A 14,811-nucleotide genomic window follows, 5' to 3' on the forward strand; every position below is an offset into this window, starting at 1 on the left:
ATGTCATATTCCCATTGAGACTGTGAGACAATGGCATTTCACAACTTAGAAAACCTTTCAAAGCATCATCTATAAACTTAGAGATTTAGTGAGTAGCTGTATATATGAGCTTTCTTTTCTTCTCTTTTGTTTAAGGGAGAAAGGAGGAAGGAACACCATGATGTGGTGACATATTTAAATTCTGTTTTACAAACCAGGAAAATACTTTTCCTACCAGAAATATGGTTACATTAAATATATGCAGTATAAAAATCTCAGCAAGGAGACCATGAATCTGTCCATCTACCCCTCCCCGAAATAAAATTACACTGTTCAGATAAAAAGTGACTTGGTTGGCTGTTTCTAAAACTTTCTGTTTATTGGCTTTTGGCAAGATAAATAGTAACAAACACCAGTGTCTTAAGAAAATCTAAAAATTGGTAATCCATTCACCCAGTATTTATTTCCCTCAAGGATTTTATAGTGAGTTGACTTTTATTGTGTAAATCTTTGGTTCTTGTCCCTTTCCTGATGTCCAGCCACTTGCTGTTTGGGCCAGTTGTTTCTAGGATTCCGCACCCTTACACAAGGGCCCCTCTTAAAATTCTTTACCCTTGCTACAAAACTAGTTCGCTGCTAAACACATACCACATCACTTTACGCTAAAAATGTCATCATAAAATAATTGTTCCTGCCATAAGAAGTGATACATTATTGGAGCAAATGTCTTGTTTCTGTTGCATCTTGCAATCAAGTCTTTTTCTTCTCCCCATACACCCTTCACCTTTCTCTTCCATTCGCATGTTCAGTGATTACATTATAACTGGTTGTGTGAGTCCTGTCTTCAGTTTGGAATATTGTACCTACTGCTTTATTACTTGATTCTTGTTCTGTCTTATAATAAAATTGTTAAGGGCAGGGTGTTGTGTTTTGTGGTTCATACCTGTAATCCCAGCACTTTGGGAGGTCAAGGCAGGAGGATCGCTTGACGCCAAGAGTTCAAAACCAGCCTGGGCAACGTGGCAACACCCTGTCTATAAAAAATTAAAAAAATTAGACTGGCATGGTGGTCCACACCTGTAGTCCCACCTACTTGGGGAGCTGATATGGGAAGATTGCTTGAACCCGGGAGGTCAAGGCTGCAGTGAGATATGATTGAACCACTGCATTCCAGCCAGGGCAACAAAGCAAAACCCCATCTAAAAAAATAATAAATTGGCATGGGATGTGCCTTCCCACCCCACCCTTCAGTCTGAAATCTCAGTTGTTTTACTGTAATGCTGTCCTTACTGACTTAATCATCTCTAGGTTTTCTGTATTCAGTTCACTTAAGGAATATTAAGATTTCTTCCTTAGTAGAAATTGAGCCCAGCTAGGTATGGTGGCTCTTACAAACTTCCCGCAGTTTGGAAGGCTGAGGTGGGAGATCACTGGAAGCCATAAACTGAGACTACCCTGAGCAACATAGCAAGACCCTGTCTCTACAAAAAAATTTTTAAAATTAGCCAGGCATGGTGGTGCAGGCCTGTAGTACCAGCTATTCAAGAGACTGAGGTGGGAGGATCACTTGAGCCCAGGAGTTCGACTTGATTGTGCCACTGCACTCCAGCCTGGTGAACAGGCCTTTTTTTTTTTTTTTTTTTTTAAAATCCTGCACCAAACCTACCCATCTAACTTTACTGCTTAGCAGAGAGCATAGTCAGGCTAGTCATGCCATGGTCATTGACATTTCCCTTACTAAGTGATAGTTGTAACAGCTCATCAGCCTGATGAGGAGTTGAGGTTAATTTAAGTGGATGCAACAACTTGGACCTGGGAAAGAGATAAAATAAGTAATGGGCAACTCGGCCCATTATTCCACTGAGTTGAACAGGAGAATGAGTCTGGTATTGGTTTCAGATGTGAGCATTTCACCAAGCTGAGAGCATATTCTAGAGATCAAAGATAGGTATTTTTGGTACAGCATGGTTTTATATTCAAATTAACTAGTTCATTTGATGGTTAGGCTGAAAAACAGCAAATTATCAATGCTGTAGGGAAAATTGTCTGAGCTGTACTTACGGGAAAGAATTTGTGTCTTCAGAGTGTCTGTGTGAGGGATTTGAATTTAAAGATAATCTTGACTCTGTATGTTTGTATTCTTTGATTTTTTTAATTTATTTATTATTATTATACTTTAAGTTGTAGGGTACATGTGCATAACGTGCAGGTTTGTTACATATGTATACTTGTGCCATGTTGGTGTGCTGCACCCATCAACTTGTCATTTACATCAGGTATAACTCCCAATGCAATCCCTCCCCCCTCCCCCCTCCCCATGATAGGCCCCGGTGTGTGATGTTCCCCTTCCTGAGTCCAAGTGATCTCATTGTTCAGTTCCCACCTATGACTGAGAACATGCGGTGTTTGGTTTTCTGTTCTTGTGATAGTTTGCTAAGAATGATGGTTTCCAGCTGCATCCATGTCGCCTAACACTCAAATAAAATTTGATTCAGTATTTTTTGTCTGCTACTCTTTGCTCCTACTTATCTCCCCAAGTTGTACTCTAATGTGCTTTAAGTGCAGGGAGTTTGTATATTTTTAATCCTTTATTTGCTGTAGAAGTCAGTAGTACAGTACAGAACTCCTAATCAAACGACTTCTCAGTACTTACTGGTGTTTGCTTTACTTACTAGCCTGGTATATTCAGTTTTACGCCTTGTGCGTTAGGTAAGCAGTGAACACATTAAGTTTATTCTTTCCTGGTAACCACTGTGATGTAGCCAGGGGTTTTTTAACCTGGTGGTGAGGTATTGTCCAAACAGTCTGAGATAATATGCACATTTTTATGAGCACTTAAATATGTGCAGTTTCGTGGGAGAGCATTTGTAACTTTTGGTAGATTCTGAAAGAGTTCAAAAAGATTAAATGCCTTGGACCTAAACAATGGAGGAAGCAAAGAAACCTTTTCAAAATCTGAACTTTAAAAAATTGCTAAAAGAAAATTATGAAATGCAGTGCTGGATAGGTTATTGGTAAAATACATGTCAGTAAATTTAAAATTTTAAAGTATATATATCGTCAGATTCTTAAATTCTTAACAGTAAGCTACTGTAGACCAAAGGATGGCTGTTCTCTTATAAAACTGACTTATTTTAAATGTATATGATAGGAGCTTTTCTAATTCAGCTTAAAGCTTTGTAGTGAAGAACTTGTTAATAACACAGTGATGAATTGTACCGTGTTATTGCTTTATCTTATGCCCATTTCTGTAATTTAGACTTTTTTTCCTTAGGAAAAGGGCTCTAGTGTGAAAAAGCAAGAAAAAAACCTGACAGTTTTATTTGATTGTGACTGTGAAGTCAGCACCGAGTTGGTAGAATCCATGTGACATGCCTGATCCTAGTGGCCCTGTAGTGTGGTGGAGCTGGAGGAGCCGTGCACATTGCAGGCACATAGCACGAAGCATTTCTGCTATCAAAAAGCGGGATCCATTTGCAAACATTTGTTTGAAGCCACGATTTTGAATTTATGACTTAAAATTCCATCTGAAAGTATTTATACATTTAAAATTCCTTCCCCTTGTTAGTAATATGTGCCTTTATTATAGATGATTATTTGCATTTGCATAAACAAGCTTATCAAAAGTATTTAAGAAAATTAGGATGATGTTTAAGGGTGCTATCAGAATGTTTCACAAATTGTTGATTTCTTTGCATTCACAAATTTAGTGAAATATTAATAAGCTATTATTATTTGTTGTATTCTCTGCTAAAATAGTTTCATACTGGTTTATTCTGAGGAGAATTTTTTTAGTGGATCAAAATATGAAAGAACTTTAGATTCATGTTATTTCTGATGGGTGGTTGATGTACTTCAAAGATACACTTCATAGACTTGGAATGTTTGGAAAACATGCTAAGTTCTGAAACTAGTGAGTCAGGAAAAAAACTAATATCTTTTTTGTTTTGTCTCAATTATACAGCAGATATAATTTCCACAGTAGAATTTAATCATTCTGGAGAATTACTAGCAACAGGAGATAAAGGTGGTAGAGTCGTCATCTTTCAACAGGAGCAGGAGGTAAGTGTTTAAAGTTTATTGTCTAAATTTCGGTTTGATCGTGGGACTAGAGCTTGGGTTGCACTGGAGAATCTCATCAGAGGATGTTGGAATTTTTAAAGAAGTGTGTGTTTATTGAATACAATGTCCAATATATAGACAGCTCTGGTTCTCTTAGCTTTGTATGTGTGCATGTGTGTACATGAGCGTATGTTGTTTTGGTTTAAAAACATAACACTAATTGTAAAAATACTTGATTAGAGAAGGGGGTGGAAAGTGATGGAATAATCCAAGATTTTAACGGTTTTGAAGTCTTGGCCCTTCATTATAATTTTTCCTTTAAAACTCCGTAAAGCAAAGTTGCTTTGACTTCTTCTCAATGCTTGGTTTACTTTGTACAATTGAGGGGTGAGAGGCTAGTTTAAAGAAAAAGCAGCTCAATTTTTTTGATGTCAGTTCATACTAATACTGTTACAATGATTGAAATGTAAAGGTTTAAGTGACAGTTGCATGTACATGCATGTAAAGTAATTTAAAAATGCAGTGTTATCTTTTTGAAGAAAGAGAAAATTGCAGAATATGTAATTAAAGTGGGCTTTTGTTTTGTTTTTCTTACAACTTAGGCACACTTCTAAATTTAATTGACCAGATTTCTCACTAAAAATTTTTTGCTAAACAAAATTTGTCACACTTGGTTTTTTCTTATTCATTCTCTCCTTCCATTTGTAGATCAGAGTTTAACCATTAAAATCAGTTGTTTTGAAACATTCTGCCCCTATTTATAATATATTTTAAAAGTTTAAAGTAATGTGGATAAATTGCAGGGTTTTACAAATACATGTCTAAATCATAACACGGAGTTAGGTTTTAAAGGATTGTGAAATTCCTTAAATAAGCAAAGAATCTAGTAATAATACTACTACTTTGCACTTCTATAGCGCCTTTGACCTGAGGATCTCAAAGTGCTTTACAAACACTAATGAATTAATCCTCACAACACCCCAGTGAGGTAGGTAATTTAATTTTAAAAGAAATGGTTAATAGTGTCTGATTAGAAGATGCACAAACACTAAATATGTCTTTTATTATTTTTTATTTTTATTTTTTGGTTGGAAGAAAATATGAAAATAAGACTCAAGCTTTGCTTGACAAAGAATGGTCTCGTGGGAAGGGGGGGCTAAATCAGTTTTCTGTTTTTAAGTAGCCAAAAACTTGACCATAAGAATCTTGACATACTTAGAGTTGACATGGAAGCTTACATTAGAATTTCATTATAATTTCCCTTTATTTACTAACGGGAAAGCCAAGATATAAATAGATTATTACTTAGTGGCAGAACTAACAAGCAGCACCCAGAACTTTTGACATGTCGTTTTTCAGTGTTCTTTGCTGTTTTTCATGCTGGATAACCAAAATGTGAATGTTTTTATCTGGAGTTTAGCACAGACCTTCCCATAGGTGTTCTCTGCCCTTGAATGTATTTTTTCCTGAAAGTTAATGACTCTCCACACTTTACTTTTATTTTAAAGAAAAGTATTTGAGAAAAACTTGTAAAAATTGATTTTGCCCTAGGCATAACATTCTGAGGCTTTCAGAAAGTCTTCATTTTTAATGAGGGCATTGTATCATTGTCACAAATACAAGTGTGTCAACTAAAAGCTAATTTGGAAGTATTTTACCTGAGAATGAAGTCATTTTCTTTTTTTTTTTGAGACGGAGTCTCGCTCTGTCGCCCAGGCTGGAGTGCAGTGGCGCGATCTCGGCTCACTGCAAGCTCCGCCTCCTGGGTTCACGCCATTCTCCTGCCTCAGCCTCCCGAGTAGCTGGGACTACAGGCGCCCACAACCGCGCCCGGCTAATTTTTTGTATTTTTAGTAGAGACGGGGTTTCACCGTGGTCTCGATCTCCTGACCTTGTGATCCGCCCGCCTCGGCCTCCCAAAGTGGTGGGATTACAGGCGTGAGCCACCGCGCCCGGCCATGAAGTCATTTTCATCTCCTGTGGTCGTTGTTGTCCAAGTCAAAATCAAGTGTGGGAAAAAATGGCTGAAAATTTTTTTAATTGAGGGAAATGTTTGCTTTAATATGGGTTTGGTAATGTAGTCAGAGTATTAGTATTTAGTATTTTCCTAAAGGCTGTTAGTAATACATTAATTTGGAATTAAAGGTCTAACATATAGTTACTGAATTGCTCATTTTACTTGTATTAGAAAATAAGACAAAATTATTTTAAAGATAATCATTTCCCATGATTCTTTTCTGAAATCCCACTGAAGATTCTAAAGTGCTAGTATTTTAAATACATATTCTTGTAAGGAGAAATGAGCAGAATAACTGTTTGAGAAGGGCCATTGGTAGGAAAAAACAGGACCTCCTTTTCATGTGTCATTCTTCTTAACCATATTTAAGAATTCAAAACGGAGAATTTTGTAAAAACTCAGTAACATGTCTTTTGAGAATTACTTAGTGGTGTAAATATCAGTATGTTTTTAAGTGATAAAGTAAGAATGATGGTGGTGATTGACTTTTCACTCCTGAAACCTGATCTTGACTATGAATTTGGTGTGTTTTGCCTATTTAATTTTCTACATTTTAAAGCCCTGTCTTACATTAGAGCTTCTGATATAGTGTTGTCTTCAGGATCTATGTCACTGGTCATAAATATGTATACTTTACACTTAGAGGCACCTTTATTTCAATACCTAATGTAATTGGATGAGATTTTATGAATTCACATCTATGTATCTATAAGATAGTGTTACAGTTTGAAAAGTGAAAAATAGTCTTTTCCTAATTTGTAGATAAAATCTCAGAAAAAATTATTTAACAAAGTTATATTACTTCATTTAGTAGCAAAAATCAGATTAGGATTTGGGTCTCTGATTTTCAATCCAACTATTATATGTTCATTCCAGAGTACACTGGTGCCTAATGTTTCTTAGACTCTGATAATGGTGCTAGCCTTGTTTGCAGAACACACTGGCATTTGATCTATTGTAGCTTTATTCTCTTACATAGTGGCAGGGTTTCTTCTTAAACTTGACTTTACTGGGGACCAAAATATCTCCACCCACTCGTTTTTATTGTCTTTACTTGGAAGAAGAAAAGATCATATAACAGCAGGAGAGAACTTGGTACGTCAGACTTTGACATCTGTAAACCCTCATGTCTGCTTCATTTATTTTACCCTTCAGAAGTAGCTAGTCTCCTTGCTGGGATCCAGGCGGGTATCTGTGTCCTCTTGCTGCCTGTCCATTTATTCCCCAATCATAACATGAAGAAACTGAGTAGTCATTCAGAGGCTCTTCATTTGGTTTGAGTATATTTGAGACTGATAATTGTTGAATATTTTTAGCATCATTTAATAGCATTTTTTATAACTAATATATTTGTATAGGTATTCTGCTACACAGAATCTCTGTTGTAGAATCAGGGCACCTAAAGAACTTGAGGCACAAAAGTAAAGTGATTTTCCTGATGTAATCACAGCTATCATGTGGTCAGTAAGACTCTAAAATTCTGATAACAAATCCAGTGTTCTTTATAGCATGACCTGCTATAAGTGACCCATGTTATTTTTACAGCTTCTAATAGCTTTCGACCGCAAAGTGAATGATAGGGTATATTCTTTTTGTTAATGAAAATATTAATACAGGGTTTTGAGGGGAAGTCCGAACAGCTATTAAAGAGGATAATGATGTTCTCTAGGTTTTAGGGTCTTTTGTTGTTCCCATGGGTGCTCAAATCAGGTGATTAGTGGTTGTCAAAGTAGCTGGTTTTCTACTGACTTTGGGTTGTTCAGACCTTCAGTTTCTCTGAGACTTTGTGATGTACCCTGTAAGGTAGTGTGGGGGCATGGGTGCTCCGTTAAAGGGACAGCTAAAGCGTAAGGTGAGGAGGGAGGTTGTACCTCTTTCCACTTCTTCTTATAATCTTTCTAGATTGGTATGGGGCCTTTGATTTTTGTTTTCTAGGGCTGCTGGTAAGTTTCTTGGATTTCAAACCCTCGGGTTTTTTTTATTCTTAATGTGGTATTCCCAAAACTCCTTAACAGGATACAGAAGAAACCTTAAAAAGCATGCTTTTCACAAAAGAATGGATAGTATTGCTAATATGATGGTATTCTCTTTCTAAATTATATAGGGTTCAAAATGTTTGCATGTATTTAAAATGCAGATTCTGGGTTGGGGGCCACAGCTGATGCCTGTAATCCCAACACTTTGGGAGGCTGAGGCGGGTAGATCACTTGAGGGCAGGCTGGCCAACATGGTGAAACCCTGTATCTAATAAAAATACAAAAATTATCTGAGCCTGGTGACACATGCCTGTAATCCCAGCTGCGTGACTGAAGTATGAGGATCACTTGAACCCGGGAGGCAGAGGTTGCAGTGAGCCGAGATGGTGCCTTTGCACTCCAGCCTGGGAGACAGAGTGAGATTCTGTCTCAAAAAATAATAAAAATAAATAAAATGCAGATTTCTATCCTGCTCCTCAAGAATGTGTATGTATATGGTGCATTCATAGAATGTAAGAGCTAAAATTTATAGGGCTTTCTAGGGATTCTTAACTTTTTTTGTTGTTGTTGTCCCACGAATTCCTTTGATAGCCTGGCAAATCCTGTAGACTTCTCTGAATGTTTTTTGTTTTGTTTTGTTTTGTTTTTGAGATGGAGTCTTGCTCTGTCGCCCAGGCTGGAGTGCAGTGGTGTGATCTCAGCTCACTGCAACCTCCGCCGCCAGGGTTCAAGCAGTTCTCCTGCCTCAGCCTCCTAAGTAGCTGGGACTACAGGTGCACACCACCACACCTGGCTAATTTTTGTATTTTTAGTAGAAATGGGTTTTCACCATGTTGGCCAGGATGGTCTCGATCTCCTGACCTCATGATCCACCCACCTCAGCCTCCCAAAGTGCTGGGATTACAGGCATGAGCCACCGTGCCCTGCCAGAATGTTTTAATTGCATAAAATATTTGAGATCATAAAGGTTGAAATAATTTACCAAAATATTCATAATTGAGTAATGTATGTTTTAAGCGGATAACAGCTGGATTATGATATTAAAATGTCATTTATGTGTGACAAAGTCACAAGAATTGCTAATACTGTATGCAGTTTGTTACCTGTGCCCATAATCAAAAGAAATGCTGAAATTTAACTGGAAGTTAGTGAAAATACATGTGTACATTCTCTGCCCTCCCCCATCCCCCACCTCCATCCAGGCTTACAACATCCCTGGGTTCTGTCGTTGGACCCTTGTGTCCATGAGCCCCCAAGTTATAACCCCTGGCAGTGCAGTTTCCTTTTGCCAGCTGGGGGCCCAGGTACCAGATTACCCATCCAAAGTCATACAGTTAGTAGGGAAGTGATCCCCTACTGCAGAAGCCACATATCCTGATATCCACCCCATGGCTTTGCGCACTCTGACCTGGATATAGTAGCAGCAATTTTATGTGCTAGACCCTCTGCCAAAATCCCTTAATCTTACTTGTCACAGCAAAATAACAAAGATGTTTGTATGTTTACTATATCCTGATGTATTACAAATTTATAAATAAAATGAGACTTAGAGAGGATACATAACATTTCCAAGATCACCCTGCTAGGTAAGTGGGTAAAAGCTAATTTTGTATAAATTGAGATGAGTATCACAGTGCTGGCTATTGATTTTAAAATGAAAAAATCTTTAATCCTGTTTGGTGTAATGAGTCTAATTGTTAAAAATCACCCAGGAAAATCAGTCTCATTACTTTATACCTAATGAGGAAAGTACATGATCTTTAGACTTTTTAACATGAGCTATTAATGAGTGATCTGTTTTCTGTCATAGGCATTAGAGGGGGAAATGGACTGAGAGTTGAACGAACCGCCTTGGTTCTAGTCTTGGTATTCATTCATGCATTTGCCCAGCCATCTCTTCTTGTTCAGCCTAATTTTAGTGTCCAGATTTCTGTCCAGACTGCCATCAGATTCTTGTCAGCTACCTGTTAATCTTTTGGGGCTCCTTAGGGTATTACATTTTCCAAAAGCAAAATGTCATGTATTTTAAATATTTAAAATACCTGCTCAGTGGGTACCTTTTACCCGTTGAGCAGAAATCCGAATTAACCGTGTTTCTTGTACAGGTTGAGTATCCCTTATCTGAAATGCTTGGAACCAGAAGTGTTTTAAATTTCAGTTGTTTTTGGATTTTGGAATTTGCGCATGTACATAATGAGATATATTTGGGGTGGGAACTAAGTCCTGAACACAAAATTCATTTGTTTCATATACACCTTATACACATGACCTGCAGGTAATTATACAACATTTTAAATAATTTGTGCGTGAAACAGTTTGGACTGTGACCTATCACATGAGGCCAGGTGTGAAATTTTCCACTTTTGGTGTCATGTTGACAGTAAAAAGTTTCGAATTGTGGAGCATTTTGGGTTTCAGATTTTCAGATTAGGTATGCTCAACCTGTCCCCAAGAAATTCTCCACCAAAAACAACTCCAAATCTATGAAATTAATAATGGCCAGTGATTTTGGAATTAATTATTAAATTAATTAATAAATTTGGAATTTATTTACCTTTCCTCCTTCTTCCCCTGCTCTCCCTAGCCTCACCCATATAAAACATTTCATTGTATTCTTCTTCTTCTTAATTTTTCCCTCTTAATTATAAATTCATTATGCTTGATGTGGATAAATTAGTAAATATGGATAAGTGGCAAAGAATGCATGTATAACTCTGCCAAACAAAAATAAGAACTTTTGATATATACCAAAGGCGTATCTTTCTAAATATCTGATTATAAATTTAGGGTTGTATGATTTTTTTCTCACATACTGTATAGTGAATACCTTTTCATGTCATTAAATTTTCTGTATCATCATCTGTGCAATGAAATGACATGACGTAGTTGTTTATTTGATCTCATCTCTGTTGTTAGATTCCTAGATTGTTTATTTCTGCTTCTTTTTTCAGGGTCGGGAGGTGAGAGACTGCCCCTTGCCGTTACTGTGTTTTTCCCTCTTTCTAAAGAAATAAAAGTAGCAACTTGGTGATTGAAAATACATTATTTCATTGGATTTTGGTTTTACTTTACCCTTTAATACTCCCAATAATTAAAGCATCTTGTTCTATTCCCTTTTTTTCTAGTGGTATATTTATTGAATTTGGATGGGCCACATGTTGTGAGAGAGAGCGTCAGCTCTTCTTCTCAGGCATTATGTTTTTCAGCTTTTTTGATTGGCTGCCTTTAAATTTTATTTTACTTTTTGTTTTTCTGCCCACAGGTTATTTAAACATTCTTTTGTTCCCTTTTAAATTTATTATTTAGTTAGACTTTATTACCCTAAGTCATGTGATGAAGTGATTTTCTTCTCTTCCACCTTCCCCACCCATTCTCAGATTGCCAGGCAGGTTATTGTTAGTAGTAGTAGTAGTAGTAGTAGTAGTAGTAGTAGTAGTAGTAGTATTTTATTTTTAGAGAGTCTCGCTCTGTCACCCTGTCTGGAGTGCAGTGGCACGATCTCAGCTCACTGCAACCTCCGCCACCCTGGTTCAAGTCATCCTTATGCCTCAGCCTCCCGAGTAGCTGGGATTACAGATGTGCACCACCATGCCTGGTTAATTTTTGTGTTTTTAGTAGAGGCAGGGTTTTGCCATGTTGACCGGACTGGTCTCAAACTTCTGGCCTAAAATTATCTGCCCGCCTTGACCTCCCAAAGTGCTGGGATTATAGGCTTGAGCCACTGCACCCAGCTGGTTATTACATTATTTATTTAAATTTTTTCACACAGATTTAAAATGCTCATTAGATCAGTCTCTGCAGAGTTGTGTCTAGACTTCACTGTGTTTTAGCTTTTCAAAGTCTTATTCAAGGATAATGAACTCTACTAGTCTTTCTACTTTATTTGTCCCTTCTTACAGTTGAGTTGTAGATAAGTTTTGAAATGTATTGAAATTGGGTTCTTTCTCAAATATGTCTCTATACCCGTTCAAAGTAAATACTTGATCAGAGTAGAGGTTGTTGCAGGTTTCTTAGTATCTAGTTATCAAGGATTTGACTTGTGCCTTTGCAAAGGGGAATTTTCTAGCGAACTTCATCTGTAGTCAATTTATCGGGGGTAGGAAGGCCTTTCTTATTAGAATGTTAACCAGTGGAAAGGACATTGAAGACCATCTGGTCCAATCTTATTTGTTATTTCTCCAATTTGAGGCACAGAAAAGAGTCTGAAATCGGGCGCCTCAAATGCCAGGGCGTCATGCATTTACCTGCATCATGTTGTTTCTAAATGATAGAATGTGCACTGATTGGGCTTGATCCTTGTCTGAAAGAGAAATTAATATTTGAACTTTACTTGCTTTTGCATTAAATTCCCAAAACTATCCTGTCCTGAGAGAATAAATTGTATTTAACGCATGAAGAAAACAGGATCCAGGGGATTGTTATATTTTATGAACTTCAAAAGGAAAGAGACACAAGTAGTAAAAAGACTTTTTGTTGTTGTTGTTGTTACATCTAATACCATTTGGGGTTCATCTGAATCTTCTGTCAGAGAGAAACCAACTCCTTAAGGGTCCAAGTTACATTGAAATTCCATTTTGAGAGAAACAAGGTTGGAGAGCCTTGAGATCTGCCTCCATTCCTTGGTTGCTGATAGAACTGGGAAGAGCACCAGCATCTGAGCAAGGCAGTTTTCGTGTGGGGTGTTTGTGTGTGTTCACGCGCATGTGCATGGAGGGTTTGTTTTTTTTTTCCATTCCTTTCAGTAATGTGTAAAATGTAGAATAAGCATTCCTCCTATGTAACTTTATCACTTAATCTGTAGCATTGTCTGAAACAGACATTCTAGCTAGTTTGATAATCTGAGTGAAAGCACATTAACAACTTTAGGTTTTAAAACATTATATTAGTTGTATTTTATGCATTTCCTTTAAATTTTATTTGACTGTCTTGTAGACAAATAATAATGCTGTTGATTTGATTCAACCAGGTATCCTTCATTCAGATTTCTCTCCCACTATATTGTTTTTTTGATAGGGTATTGTGACTGATATGCTTCCAAATTGCACTTAGTATATAATACATAGTAGGCACTCAGTGAATGAGTATTAGCTTACTGAATATAATTTATAATAAGGCCTTGCAAAATCTTGAAGTGCTCCATGACTATCATTAGTTTAGAGAAAGTTTTGAGATTTCTTTTCCGTTTATTTCATCGAATGACTTGTGTTTTGCTTTATTCTAGAAAGTTCCCCATATTTTCTGAATGTGTTGAGAGTAGTTATCAGCTATCATTTAATTTTGTTTTGTACCATTTCTGCCACTATCCCTGAATGGCCATTTCACAAAACACTGACTCTTTTAAAATACTTTTATACTGCTGTAAAATATAAAACAAATGACTGCTTACACTACATAGAAGATGAACATTAATAAACAGTAAGTTTTAGTAGGGTTCTATTTGGAGGCTTAAAAATATTCATTTATTTTCTGTTATATGAGATCAAAGTAAAATACATTTAATATTTTCTTAAATTTTTAAATTTTTTTCATGGAGCAAAGTAAATATGTCCTACATTTTTGCAGAGTTTCATTTAAGGAAGGAGAAAGTTAGGACAGGTTGAACATTCCTAACCCCAAATCCAAAGTATTCCAAAATTGGAGACTTACTGAGTGCTGACGTGATACCACGAGTGGAAAATTCCCCTGGCCTCATGTGATGGGTCACAGTCAAAACTTTGTTTCATGCACAAAATTAATTAAAATGCTGTATAAAATTACCTTCAGGCTATAATGTATAAGGTGTATACAAAACAACTGAATTTCATATTTAGACTTGGGTCCCCTCCCTAAGATAATATCATGTATATGTAAATATTCTAAAATATGGAAGAAAATGTGAAATCTGAAACACTTCTGGTCCCAAGCCTGTAAAAGCACAGTGGAGTTACTTACATTTAGAAGTAGCTGTTGCAAAATGTTAAGTGAAATTTTTTCAGAAGTTGCCTTTAACTCTTGACTATTCTTAGTATGTTTAATGTAGAAAATATGAAAAATGTGTATCATTTTCCACAAAGAATAAAATCAAAATCATCCCATAACAGGAATGAAGAATGAACACCTGTGTGTGTGTGTGTGTGTGTGTGTGTGTGTGTGTGTGTGTGTGGTTTTCTCAGGGATTTTTGTTTTGTTTTACAGAATGAGACTCATGTTGTACATATCACTTTGTAATGTTTAGTTTTATGTACTGTCTATGTTTTCTCAGGTTGAAATATTGCCTCCCAGTCAGGGAGATGAAGAGACTATTGGAACCACTGAGTAGAAAGGGTTACTTGAATAGTTGGGAAGAACATATTCCATCTTATAACTTAGGTGACAAGGTTCAGTAAACTTTTGGCTTGTGGGAATAGCTTATACTTCTACCAGCAGTATGTGACTTTGTCTTTTTGTCACTAAAACAGTGGTCATTATCACATTTTTAATTTTTTGTTCATTTAAGAGGAAATATTATTGCTTAGTTTTGGTGGTGGGGGGGGAATGTATGTATGTGTGTGTGTGTGGTTTTCTCAGGGATTTTTGTTTTACAGAAGGAGACTCATGTTGTACATATCACTTTGTAATGTTTAGTTTTATGTATTGTCAGTGTTTTCTCAGGTTGAAATACTACCTCCCAGTTAGGGAGATGAAGAGACTGTTGGAACCATTGATTGGGTTACTTCCACCTTTTGGCTCTTGAGAATAAAGCTGTAATGGACGTTGCTGTACAGACACCTCTCTGAGGTCCCATTTTTCAGTTCTTTG

General features: G+C 36.7%; 1 protein-coding gene across 5 annotated transcripts in view; it reads left to right on the forward strand.

The window, feature by feature from the left end:
- The window catches only part of PPP2R2A (protein phosphatase 2 regulatory subunit Balpha), an 81,270-nt gene that overhangs the window by 45,366 nt on the left and 21,093 nt on the right, over positions 1-14,811 (forward strand). For 2 of the 5 annotated variants that reach the window (XM_015145008.3, XM_077943282.1), the window contains exon 3: positions 3,944-4,041. In XM_015145008.3, the coding sequence (XP_015000494.1) occupies positions 3,944-4,041 (98 nt within the window). Of the gene's footprint in view, positions 1-3,943; positions 4,042-4,956; positions 5,030-14,811 lie in introns of those variants that run through there. The other 3 variants (XM_015145009.3, XM_077943283.1, XM_077943284.1) reach the window with 2 other exon arrangements.

Source organism: Macaca mulatta, chromosome 8 (genome assembly GCF_049350105.2).
Source record: "Macaca mulatta isolate MMU2019108-1 chromosome 8, T2T-MMU8v2.0, whole genome shotgun sequence".
Taxonomy (NCBI): domain Eukaryota; kingdom Metazoa; phylum Chordata; class Mammalia; order Primates; family Cercopithecidae; genus Macaca; species Macaca mulatta.